This window comes from Helianthus annuus, chromosome 11 (assembly GCF_002127325.2).
Source record: "Helianthus annuus cultivar XRQ/B chromosome 11, HanXRQr2.0-SUNRISE, whole genome shotgun sequence".
Taxonomy (NCBI): domain Eukaryota; kingdom Viridiplantae; phylum Streptophyta; class Magnoliopsida; order Asterales; family Asteraceae; genus Helianthus; species Helianthus annuus.
The window spans coordinates 46,074,006-46,086,284 of NC_035443.2; the positions used below are offsets into that span (position 1 = coordinate 46,074,006).

Here is a 12,279-nt window from a genome sequence, read left to right on the forward strand (position 1 = left end):
GATGAGGTGTTCAACCATATTTTCAAAGGGTGCGGTCGGGTTTTTGCCTAAAATATACACTTATTTTTTTTTTTAAGGGTACGGCCGCCCACCCACAATTATAGGTAGGTCCGGCCCTGCGTCACGGTCACCTACCTTCTTCAATGATATGAATCATTGGTCGGGAATCATTATCAGGTATGGTTGGTGAAACAGTGGAGTGACTTGTATTTGGCATATAATCTATGCCTAAAAGTCAGTGTATTTTTATAAATGATAACTAAAAGTCAGTGTCATAAAACTAATAAAATAGTAAGTAAAACCTATTAACTTAAGGATACAACTCCATTGCACCTTCTTTATTAATAGAAATGGGATTTCATACTACAGTTCAATCGGCAAAACAAAATATTATCACAAAAAACATATCACATATAAAGAGTTTTATATATAGCTACCAATGACATCTTCATTCAGCCATCCTCAATACACAAGACAGATTATTAACAAACAAACAATGTAGTCTCACCGTCCTTCTCCAATGATATTATGAAGCATTGGTCTGGAAGCATTATCAGGTGTGCTTGGTGAAACAGTGGAGTGACTTGTACTTGCCATAGAATTTGCACCAAAAGCTGGAGCAGCACTTTTGAAGGTGGTAGCATCTTTAAAATTAAAATCACTCAAATACGAGGGACGAGTAATAACACTGCTTGCTTCTATATCTCCTGAAAGCATTGCCACCACTCGTGACATTGGTGGTCTTTGCAATGGTGAAGTTTGGGTGCACAGAAGGGCGATTCGCGTCACTCGTTTCAGTTCATCCTCATCGAATTCAGACAATTCCTCATCCACCAACTCAACTTCACTATTAGCTTCGTGTAGGTTCCATGCCTAATATCATACCAAGGGAACCATATAGAATTAAAAAGGTAATATTAATTATAAGAAACAAAAAACTATATATTGTTAATATAATATTAATATCAATATTTTTAAATTAAACAATGTATGAGGAATAATTAAATAAGAAAATGAAAGATACCCACCCACTCAAGAAGATATATTTTCTCATCTTCTAAAGTGGAATCAGAATTAGGCCTCCCACAAATAATCTCTAGAGCTAAAACTCCAAACCCAAACACATCAGCTTTTTCTGTAAGGTGTCCACGCATTGCATACTCTGGTGCCAAATACCCTCTACAAAATACATATAAAATCATCACAACTTTCAAGTTACCCAACTGATATACACACACAAAACAGGCACATGATATTAAATCTTACATTGTGCCTGCAACACGAGTACTCATGTGTGTTTTCTTGTCATCATAAAGTTTGGCTAGACCAAAATCTGAGATCTTGGGGTTGAGTTCAGAATCAAGCAAAACATTGCTAGCTTTAACATCTCGGTGTACAACCCGTATTCGAGATTCCTCATGCAGATATGCAAGACCGCGTGCTATCCCGAGGCATATTTCAAACCGTGTGGCCCAGTTAAGAGATAACCTGTTCTCTCCTGCATCATAGACCCCCAAAAGTAACAATATAGTTTTATACTCTACGATTAAAGTCTAAAAACTGTACTTATGATGAAGGCAATGTGATATCTCTTACCGAATAAGGCTTGATCAAGACTCTTGTTCTCCAGATACTCGTAAACAAGAAGTCGATTGTCTCCTTCAATGCAACATCCATATAGTTTAACAAGGTTGCGGTGTTGGACGGCGGATATAGTTGCAATTTCAGCAATAAACTGAGCCTTGCCATGGTGGGAAGCTACAGAGAGTTTTTTAACAGCTATTACTCTCCCATCATCAAGTGTTCCCTGTTTACCATCAAAAGGATATTAAGAATCAATCATGTTTTAGCTTGACTTTAAGATCCAAAACTTTATTGGTGATGAAAAGTATAAAGTACCTGGTAAACAGGTCCAAAACCTCCCTCGCCAAGCTTATTTGCAGAACTAAAATCATCTGTTGCATCTCTCAGGTCTCCATAACTAAAGGTATATGGTCTGGTGTCAATTCCCAAAAATTCTGTAAATAAGCAAAAGCATGTAAGCAGAAGTAGCAAAACAAGTGGGTTGGATAACGTGTGTAGCACTTTCATCCAAAAAAAATATTTTTTGCAAGCAATTAATGTGGCAAATATGATTACAGTCATTATTTTAATTTAACAATAATCAAACTTTCAAAATAAATTGTTCGTGTTAGGTTTTATACATTATAATACGCCTTGGGTGACTCTATCCATCGGCATGTTTCCTTTTTAGCTATCTTTTATTACTTTACCCATCTGACCCATTAAATGTCAAACATAAACTGTGTTAACCATTTTAAAGTAACAGGGTTGAAATTGCATTTATTCCTAATAACTTCCACAGTTCTATGGAGTTATTTGAGTATGTCTTTAGATTGTTATCAACATAATATACATGCAATACAGATTATGTAGAAACAAAGAATAAATATGCTTGGGTACAGATATGCAATTGGAGAACATTCTTCATCTATATTATAAAAAAAAATATATATATATCCAGAAAAAAAGTTACCTTCATAATTGTCAAATGAGTCCTGCTTTTTCTTCCGCTGACGAAAAATATATAGGGCTAATAATGACAGAAAGCTAACAACTGCAATAGGAACCAAAATCCCAACAATTAAACCAGTCTTATTCTTCTTTGTGGAGGGTGGAGTGTTGCTGACACTAGGGCGGAAATCTGTACAAAAAGAAAAGTAAAGTAAAGGGTAGTAGTTGTCAAGTATCGAGAACTCGAGATAAAATTTTAGTACTTGGGGTGGCACTGATTGCTGAGATAAGAGGTCCAAAAGTCCCTTGCCTAGGTACACAACAAGTCCCTTTTCCAGACCAGAATAAATGAATCTCAAGGTAGTTATTTGTAACCTGAACTGTTTCTTGCCTTTGAATAGGACTAAAAGAGGCCCCTCCTGCTGCCCTTTTTATATCAAAATCACGAAACACCCGGCTTCCCTGAAAGAAACATAATTTGGGAAACTAATGATAGACATTAGGCAAAACCATAATCATACTAGAGGTGTATGTTCACTTAGTACTCTCAAAATCTTTAATCAGGATAATTCAAAGAGAAAATAAGAACATGTATGTTTTCCTATACGAAAAAACGTGTTAAAAACATGTACAACAAGCCAAAGAGCTTCCTTACATAGGTAGGGAGCTATCTCAACGTTTTGTTGGGATTCGGTTGGCGGTTAAAATCCCTCAGCAATAATTTAAGTTACTATTGTAAGTTACTGCTGATGATTGGCCTGTCAACACTAACCCCGCTACGACTGATTGCCAAAGTTGTTGCTGATACACACAAGTGCTGATTATAGTTACTGTTGTCTGCTGACATCATATTCGTTGGTGATCATAGTTGCCACTTATAGACCAAGTTGCAGCTAATCATATGAGTCAGTTACTACCTTTAATCAATTTCTACTGACGAGCAATACCCATGCAACTTTCCATCAACCATGCAAATTTGAAGCAACTTGAAAAGACTTGTCAACATGGTAATAACAAAATTATTTCACCGTGGGTGCCACTCGCTGGGCGCGCCCACTTGAAGTTTGAACCCATGGGTTTGTTAGTGCCTAGAATAGTCTTGAGCGAGTGTGTACTCTACACCTCTAACTCGTATCAATGTTTATTCTTATTTCCTTTTGGTCTTACGTATATCCCAATTAACTAAAAACGCTTGGTGGCACTAAAATCACCAACAAGAGGAGTGAGTCGGACAGGTTAAGGTGTTGTTTGTTTTTGAAGAGGTAAAATGCCTGCAGTCTGCGGACCACGTCTGCAGACATCTGTAGAAGAAAGGATGGACCAAACCTCTAATCTGCAAGAAGAAAACTGTTTGTTTTTTAACATATGTAGACTTCTAAAATAAACTGGTGGTGGTGGTGTACGGACGGTGGTGGGCGTGGATGGTGGGTGGTGGTAGACGATGGTGGTGGGTGGTGGTAGACGATGGTGGTGGTGGTGGTGATGGACAGTGGTGGACAGTGGTGGACGGTGGTGGTAGTTGTGATGGATGGTGGTGATGGAAGGTGGTGGGTAGTGGACAATTGTAGGTCCCTTTTCGCGGAGGATTACGAACCTAAACCTTGTTATACAAACCTACTAGCGAGTGCGGAATCCAAGCTAGCAAGCAAACCGAGTTAGTAGCAAGTAGAGAAACAAACACACAAAGATTCACCGATTAACACTAGTCGTATTAATGCAAATGAAGGTTTCGGTTACAAGCTCAATGTTTACAGAAGTGTTCTATAAACTCTCTAAGTGTGTGTGTGAGTTCTGGGCAGAATGCTCTCTAAGCTTCTATCTCTCGGGTGTGTAAAATGGCAGAACTCTAGAACTCTCAACACATGCATGGGTATATATACCCAGCTCAGCAGGTCTGCTCGAAGGATTCGACAGATGGTCCGAAGGATCATCTGTCGACCACATGTTACACGAAAGATCAGCGTGGACCTCGAAGGATCATCCTTCGAGGTCTAATGGTCGAACCATGGTCGAACCATATCTTTCGATCACCTCGAAGGATCAGGTGTATCCTTCGAGGCTATCCTTCGATCAGAACATCTTTCAACTGTTGTCCAAGTCAAACCGGAGGATGGTTGACTTGGTCAACTTACAACACAAATCAGGACATCGTTTATATCAGACCGAATACAGACAAAGTACAGACACAAGTGCACCAACAAACTCCCCCTTGGCTGTAGCTTTGTCTTTGATCTCTAAGCTTTGTCTTGTTCTTCTAAAAGTGTAGACTTGTCTGGAACTTCGACAGTCTTTGGTCTTCAGGTCTTCAAGACTCTGATGTCCTATCATGTCTTCAATGCCGGAGGATCTTCAAAGTCTTCACGTCTTGAAAGTAGAGAGTGTATCAACAAACTACCCGTATCATGTAGGAAGTGTGTTGACAAACTCCCCCTTAACATAAGCTCCCCCTTGAGTTATGCTCGTGAAAAGACTTTATCTTTATGAAGTGAGATCCTTGTGGTGTTGATGATGGCCAGCGGCAACTCGATCATCTTCATCTTTTGAGCGCCTTCTCGTCGTGTCTTCATTCCAAGGCTTGTCATCGACCATGTTCTCCTAGCCTTTAGAATCTGCACATGCAAGAAATCTAAACGCGTAATGAGAACAACTGCTTGGAATAGTATAAACAAATGACACACGAGTGACCATGTCAAAATCAAACACCGTCCGACAGTTTGAAAGTTTAATAAATTTATCAATTTTAAATTCTAACTTTCAAAATCTGCAAATTTTGACCGTTTATGAAGATTTAGTCAGTTCGGTTTTCAGTCAGGTTTCAGGTAACGAAGACTTGAGCTCCAACATCGTACGATCGAAAATAAAGCAGAAATAAAATCTTTTTGGCTTTTATAAAGTTTATATTAAAACACGCCTAAAATCTTTTTGGTATTTTTGAAATTAAAAGACAACAATTTAAAATCCTTTGAGTGTTATCAAACGACATCACCGCTAATGTCGTGCTGATATGCACCAAACGACGAAACTGTTTAAAAGAAATAATAAAAGTTAAACAGTAAATAAATAAATATATACAAACATTCTTTTTGCGAGTTTCGAGGGTAAGAGAATCATATCAGTGTACGGTCATGCCAAAACACTCTTGTTGTTCAGTTAGTTAACATTAAGATAAGCATCCTATAACAATTATCGGTATTGTTGTCCACTTAAGCTCAACTTATCAGATGTAATCATGTTTAGAGGATACGTTAAGGTATGATTTATACTTACCGACCGGTGTTCATCCACATCACGACACATTCCCGTATCAAGGTATGCACGAGAGTTCATCTTACCGGTGAGTATACCGATTATCATCTGTTTGACCGTATAAATTGTGAGATACTCACTTATTTTGATTTGAAAACAAGCCCTATGTGATATAATCACTTATTGATGAGGAACTTGATTTTCATATGCATGAGGGCACAGGTGCAAGTCCGTGAACAGGTCAGTACTTCCGTACAGCAGAGAGACGAACTTGACACCCGGAAAAATGTGATATATTATCACTTATTTGGTTTGGACATGTGATTGTTTATCACTTATTGAGGTCGAATGCAGTATGCAATATGTACACGTATGTATAGTATCATGGAAGATCTAGACTTGCGTCCCCGTTATTTTTCGGTAAAAGATACAACCATGATACCCAGATGATAAGCAGCATAAAGACCGAATATCTCAGAACCTCGGCAATCTATCAAACGAAATTTCGGTACTAAGACCATATGCCAATGAATGGTTCCCACCTGGTCTTCAGTCGGTTTAAGATTTATATCACCCTGCACACTTTAAAATGATTGTGAGCCTACCGATACATCTTATATAGAGCTGCTTATCGTTTTTCATTTAATGTTTAAAGAGGTATGGATAGACCACTGATGTACTATCATTTTCTCTTTTGCTCGCCAGGAAACTCATTTTTGTTTTTCTATTGTTTTTGTGTTTTTGAAATTTTTCGATGTTTTTGGATTTTCAGATTTTTGGATTTACTCCCCCTAAAATCAATAAACTAAGACAAATTTAAAACACAAAGGTATTTACAAAAATGATTTTCCGATGTCGGTTTACTCTTGCTTGACCTTAATGCCATTTACCAATAATAAGAAGTCAAATCTAGATTTGTCAAAAGCTTTGGTAAATAAGTCGGCACGTTGGTCATCGGTGTGGACCTTAACAACATCGATTAGCCTTTTCTCAAAGCAATCACGTATGAAGTGATATTTGATTTCGATGTGTTTGGTCTTTGAATGCTGCACAGGATTTCTAGTGATATCTAAAGCAGCAGAATTATCAACGTAAATAGGAGTAGTTAGGAATTCAAAACCGTAGTCCCGCATTTGTTGTTGGATCCAAAGAACTTGGGAGCAACAACTTGAGGCAGCAATGTATTCAGCTTCGCATGTTGATGTAGCTACACACGTCTGCTTCTTGCACTGCCATGTAACTAGGCGATTTCCTAAGAACTGACATCCAGCCGTTGTGGATTTACCGTCGATTTTGCATCCGCCAAAATCAGAATCACTGAAAGCTACCAATTCAAAGTTATTATCCCTAGGGTACCACAGACCGGTGTCAGGGTATGCCTTCAAATAACGAAAAATCCTTTTAACAGCAGCAAGATGTGAGGCCTTCGGGTTGACTTGATATCTGGCAAGCAGGCACGTTGGGTACATGATGTCTGGCCTTGATGCTGTGAGGTACATGAGAGATCCGATCATGGCGCGATAGATAGAAGGGCTAACAGCTTCTCCCTTCAAGTCTGGAGTAATTCCGTGATTAGTTGGCAATGGGGTACCAATGGGCGTTGCATCAGACATCTGGAACCGGCTCAAGATGTCACCAACATATTTAGTCTGATGGATGAATATCCCAGACTCCGTTTGTTGTACTTGTAGGCCCAAGAAGAAGGTCATTTCCCCCATAGCACTCATCTCGAATTTATCCTGCATAATGCGCTCGAATTCCCTACACAAGACATCATTAGTAGAACCAAAAATAATGTCATCAACGTATACCTGTACCAGAAGAAGATCTCCATCTTGTTCTTTGATGAAAAGAGTACAGTCGATAAGACCTCTACGAAAACCGTTCTCCAGCAGATAGTGAGATAAGGTTGCATACCAAGCTCGTGGTGCTTGATGAAGACCATAGAGAGCTTTGTTGAGCAACCAAACCCGATCGGGATGGATAGGATCTTCAAAACCTGGAGGCTGTTCGACGTACACCTCTTCTTCAACCACACCATGTAAAAATGCACTTTTCACGTCCATCTGATAAACCTTGAATCCTTTGAAGGACGCATAGGCTAGAAAGATTCGAATTGCTTCGAGACGTGCCACTGGTGCATAGACTTCGTTGTAGTCGATCCCTTCAATCTGACGAAAACCCTGAACGACTAAACGAGCTTTGTTTCGGATAACAACTCCGCGGTCATCCTTTTTGCATTTGAAAACCCAACGGGTACCAATCTTCTTGTATCCAGCAGGTTTCTCTACAAGTTTCCAGACACCCAGCTTCTGGAATTGTTGCAGTTCTTCCTGCATTGCTTCAACCCAAGCATTATCTTTCAAGGCTTCTTTCCACGTTCTTGGTTCTTCTTGTGAGACATAACACGCGAAGGACCAGTCGTTTTGTTGCCCGGATTCTCGAATAGCTGCATACAAGCCTGCATTGTTGTTGTTTCGCAACATGTTTCTTGTTTGTACGCCACTTTGCACATTTCCAATGATGTTTTGTTGAGGATGGGTATTATGAATCCTTGTTTCTGGATTGTCTGGAACTGGAACATTTATACCCAGGTTGTTAAGATTAAGATCAACAACCAATTCAAGACCCGGAATTGACGAAGAGGATGATGCAGTAGTCTCAGCTGTTCTATGTGTTTCCACTGGAGGAGTACCCTCTGAAGTACCATGAACTGCTGTTGTAGGAGCTTCTTGATCTGCATCTAGAAATTCATCATCCTCTGAAGATTCGTTCAATTCGTTAGCATCATGAAAATCCTCATTGTTGAGAGTATTGTTGTTCACCGAAGAAGATGGTTCTTGATTCACAAGAATCGGACGAACCACCGGTGAAACTGTTGCATTGTCACTCTCGAAAAACATCCTAGCCGCAGCATTTTCTTCAGCGGCTTCAACATTGATCGAATTGAAGAAGTCATCATACTCAAACATCCAAGGTTGACCCGGATTTTTGACTGGCAAAGTGTGCCTTTGTACTCTGACCTCAGACCATTCCTCGACCCTTTTAGTCTCTAGATTCCAGACTCGTAAGTTAGGGGTGGCATACCCAAGAAAGTATCCATCAATTGCTCTTGCCCCAAACTTTCCATTAGGATCGATGATTGTGCATGGAGCTCCAAACGGTTCTAGATAAGACAAATCTGGTTTCCGTTTTTGAAGAAGCTCAAAGCAGGTCTTGTTGTGTCTTTTTACTGTAAGGACTCTGTTCAATGTGTAACATGCAGAGGCCACAGCTTCAGTCCAGAATGGAATGGGTAACTGTGACTCTACCAACATTGTCCTAGCAGTCTCGATCAATGTGCGGTTCTTACGTTCAGCGACACCATTCTGTTGAGGAGTATAAGCTGCACTAAACTCATGAAGAATACCCTTTGAAGTGCAGAACTCCGTCATGGAATGATTCTTAAATTCAGTACCATTGTCACTACGTATCCGCCTAACCTTCAACTTATACAAATTCTCAATCTGAATGATCAAGTTTTTGATAATGCCAAAGGTTTCACTCTTGTGTGCCATGAACGCAACCCAAGAAAATCTTGAATAATCATCAGTAACCACGAGGCAGTATTGATCACCCCGAATACTCTTGTCCTTGACAGGACCGAACAAATCCATGTGCAAACGTTCAAGAGGAACTGCCACTGTGTTGATCTTCTTTGTAGGGTGCTTCTTCTTTGTTTGCTTTCCTTTCTGGCACGAAACACAGATGTCTTGAAGATGGAAATTTTTGAGGGGAACACCATTCACCAATTCATTTGAAACCAAATGATTCATTTTGCGTAAGTGAATGTGACCCATTCGTCTGTGCCAAGAGATAGTGTCTTTTTCTGTGGCTTTGGAAACGAAACAAGTTGCTTGTGCAGACGTAGTAATAGCCTGGCTCATGTCAAGGACGTACAAATCATTTATCCTTGGAGCCGACAAGAGAATCCATTCTTTTGGAATTTTGAAGCCGGGTTTCAGCACATAACATCCATTAGCATCAAAGTGGACTGAAAATTTCTTGTCACAAATTTGAGAAACACTAAGAAGATTGTGATCAAGTTGTTGCACAAAATTGATCTTGTCAAAGCTGACAATCCCGTTAGATATCATTCCTTCACCCGTTATGTATCCACCTTTATCTCCAGCAAAAGCAACATAACCTCCTCTAATAGATTTAACGTCGTAGAGAAGCTTCATGTCGCCTGTCATGTGCCTGGATGCCCCACTATCAACAATCCAATGACTACTGATAGTTCCTCCTGAAGCACCCTGCACATGAACTCAAATGAATTAGTTGGAGATGGGGACCCAAGCCATTGTGGTCTTGGGTCTTCCATTTTCATCAATGACAATAACTTCTTGTCTTTGATGGTTGGTGAATTGTGATGGTCCCCCTGATTCAACAACCGTTTTTGGTTTCCAAGTCTGTTTGGTTTCACCAGTGTTTTTCTTTAAAATTTTAACTTCTTGATGATTTGAAGTTTTAGAATTTTCTGGTTTTACAACAACAGATTGTTTATGAACCACATCGGTTTTAATCGCTTTTTCAATTTTCTTGACCTGTTGCCGTTTCTGTTTCTTTTCCCTTTCTTTTACAAGTCGGGGATCTTGTTTTGTGGAAACAGATGGCTTACGGTCAGTCTTACCACGGGGATCATCAACCTTTCCTTTCTGCTTATGAAGATATGGGCAGTTTCTAATAATGTGCCCAATGGTTCCACACTCAAAACATGATCTTCGTTCTACAAACCCCGAAGAATCATGTGATCGTCTAGCCGATGATGTTGAACTTTGTGAGCCCGAGGTACTAGGTTTTGAACTACTTGGTTCATTTCTTTTCTCGACAATAGCTTTCTTGACAAAATCTAAGTTAGATTGATTTTCAAACTTCTCAATTTTGTCTGTTCCCGTCGATTTCACAAAGTTAACATTCTTCTTTTTCTTTTGATTCGGCTTCTTTTGCACTGGAGCCGGTGCTTTACCTTTGGGTTTGGTGTGATTTTGCTGTGTTGGCACTGTTGGCAATTTCTTGTTGCCAAATTGCTTTCGAACTTCAGCCTTTGGGATTGGAGGACACTGTGTGACTGTAACTTTAGGTCCTGCCTTTCCCAAGAACTTACTCGTCAAATTCTCAAAGACTTTGCAGATTAAGGATTGATTAACATTCTTAATGGGAAAATCTTTGTCCGAGTAAATTTTATCATCACCAACTAGAGTGTACAGCAAATTCACACTCTCCGGCTCTCCTGCAGATGAGGACTCAGTTGCAACAGTCTTAGCGGGTTGAACAGGGGGATCACATAGAATGTGATTCTCAAGAGGTATGTCCTCATTTTTGACTACCGCATCAGACTTTGCTGGGACAGTATCGTCAGATTCATCATCAGACGAATCAGCATCCTCAATCACAACTGGAGGATCTTGATTCTGTTCAGCACTCACAAATGTATCTGCTGACACATCTGAATCTGAGGATACTTCCTTTTGGTATCCGAGTCCTGCAGCAAACTCCTTAACATCTAGAGGCACAGAAGGTTCAAAGAAAACCCTGTCCTCTTCATCAGGCATGGCGTCATAATTATGTCTCACTGGTGGTGGACACTTCTTGTAGCCAATGCATGTGACATCTCTCTTTTCCTTCTGAACGTCAATGATGTGATCTAACACATAGCTAGAACTCAAATAACTGTCTAGCTTGAGTTGGATCGCATCACTTTCGGTTTTCACACAAGCCATCTCTTTTTGCATACTCTCAAGGCGAGATATATACAAATTAATATCAGTTTGTTTTCTTGAAACCATTTTAGTCAGTTCAGTTTTATCCTTCTTTAATGTTTCAATTACTGACTTAAATTCTTTTTCATGGTTTTCATAAAACATGTTGGCTTCTGTGCATTTAGAGAGATCCACAGTCAACTTCTGATTGTGGAGAAAGGTCACATCATATTTTTCTTGCAAAGCGTCATGCTTACTTTGCAAGTCACTCAAATTCTCATTCACAGTAGTATGTTTGTCTTGCAAGTCAAACAAACTAGCTTGTAAAGCATCATGTTTGCCTTGCAACTCAGACATACTTTTCTCAAGATCAGCACATCTAGCATGCAACCTAGCACATTCATCACAATTAACAGCAGTGGGTTCATCGACACATACCTGACTTGATGAACCGTCGACATTAGCCATAAAGGCTGAATGGAGAGAAGACGAAGAGTAAGCAGCTTGATCCACCAGAATAGATCTTCTTTGAGTTTCTGCTACAGCTTCCCCCAAGAGTTCATCAATGTCAATATCATCCGAAACATTAGATGTCTCACCCACATGATCATCACCAGAGTTGGATGATTCTTCATCAACACTCCTGCTGTATCCAGAGGAGTCTTCATCTTCAGACGATTCATCACCACTGGCAGAAGATTCTCCACCATTGGTGTGAACCAGCTCCTTCACAATCTGAGCAAAACATGCTGTTCCATCAGGAGCATCACCACCCAAC

At 39.8% G+C, this 12,279-nt stretch overlaps 1 protein-coding gene across 1 annotated transcript in view; it reads right to left on the reverse strand.

The window, feature by feature from the left end:
* Positions 1-290: 290 nt before the first annotated feature.
* LOC110888202 (probable LRR receptor-like serine/threonine-protein kinase At1g56140) overlaps positions 291-12,279 on the reverse strand; it is a 33,738-nt gene continuing 21,749 nt past the window's right edge. The window contains 7 exon segments of the mRNA XM_022135741.2: positions 291-873; positions 1,029-1,179; positions 1,267-1,498; positions 1,597-1,807; positions 1,900-2,018; positions 2,537-2,704; positions 2,778-2,976. Coding sequence (XP_021991433.2) covers positions 505-873; positions 1,029-1,179; positions 1,267-1,498; positions 1,597-1,807; positions 1,900-2,018; positions 2,537-2,704; positions 2,778-2,976 — 1,449 coding nt within the window. The 3' untranslated portion in view covers positions 291-504.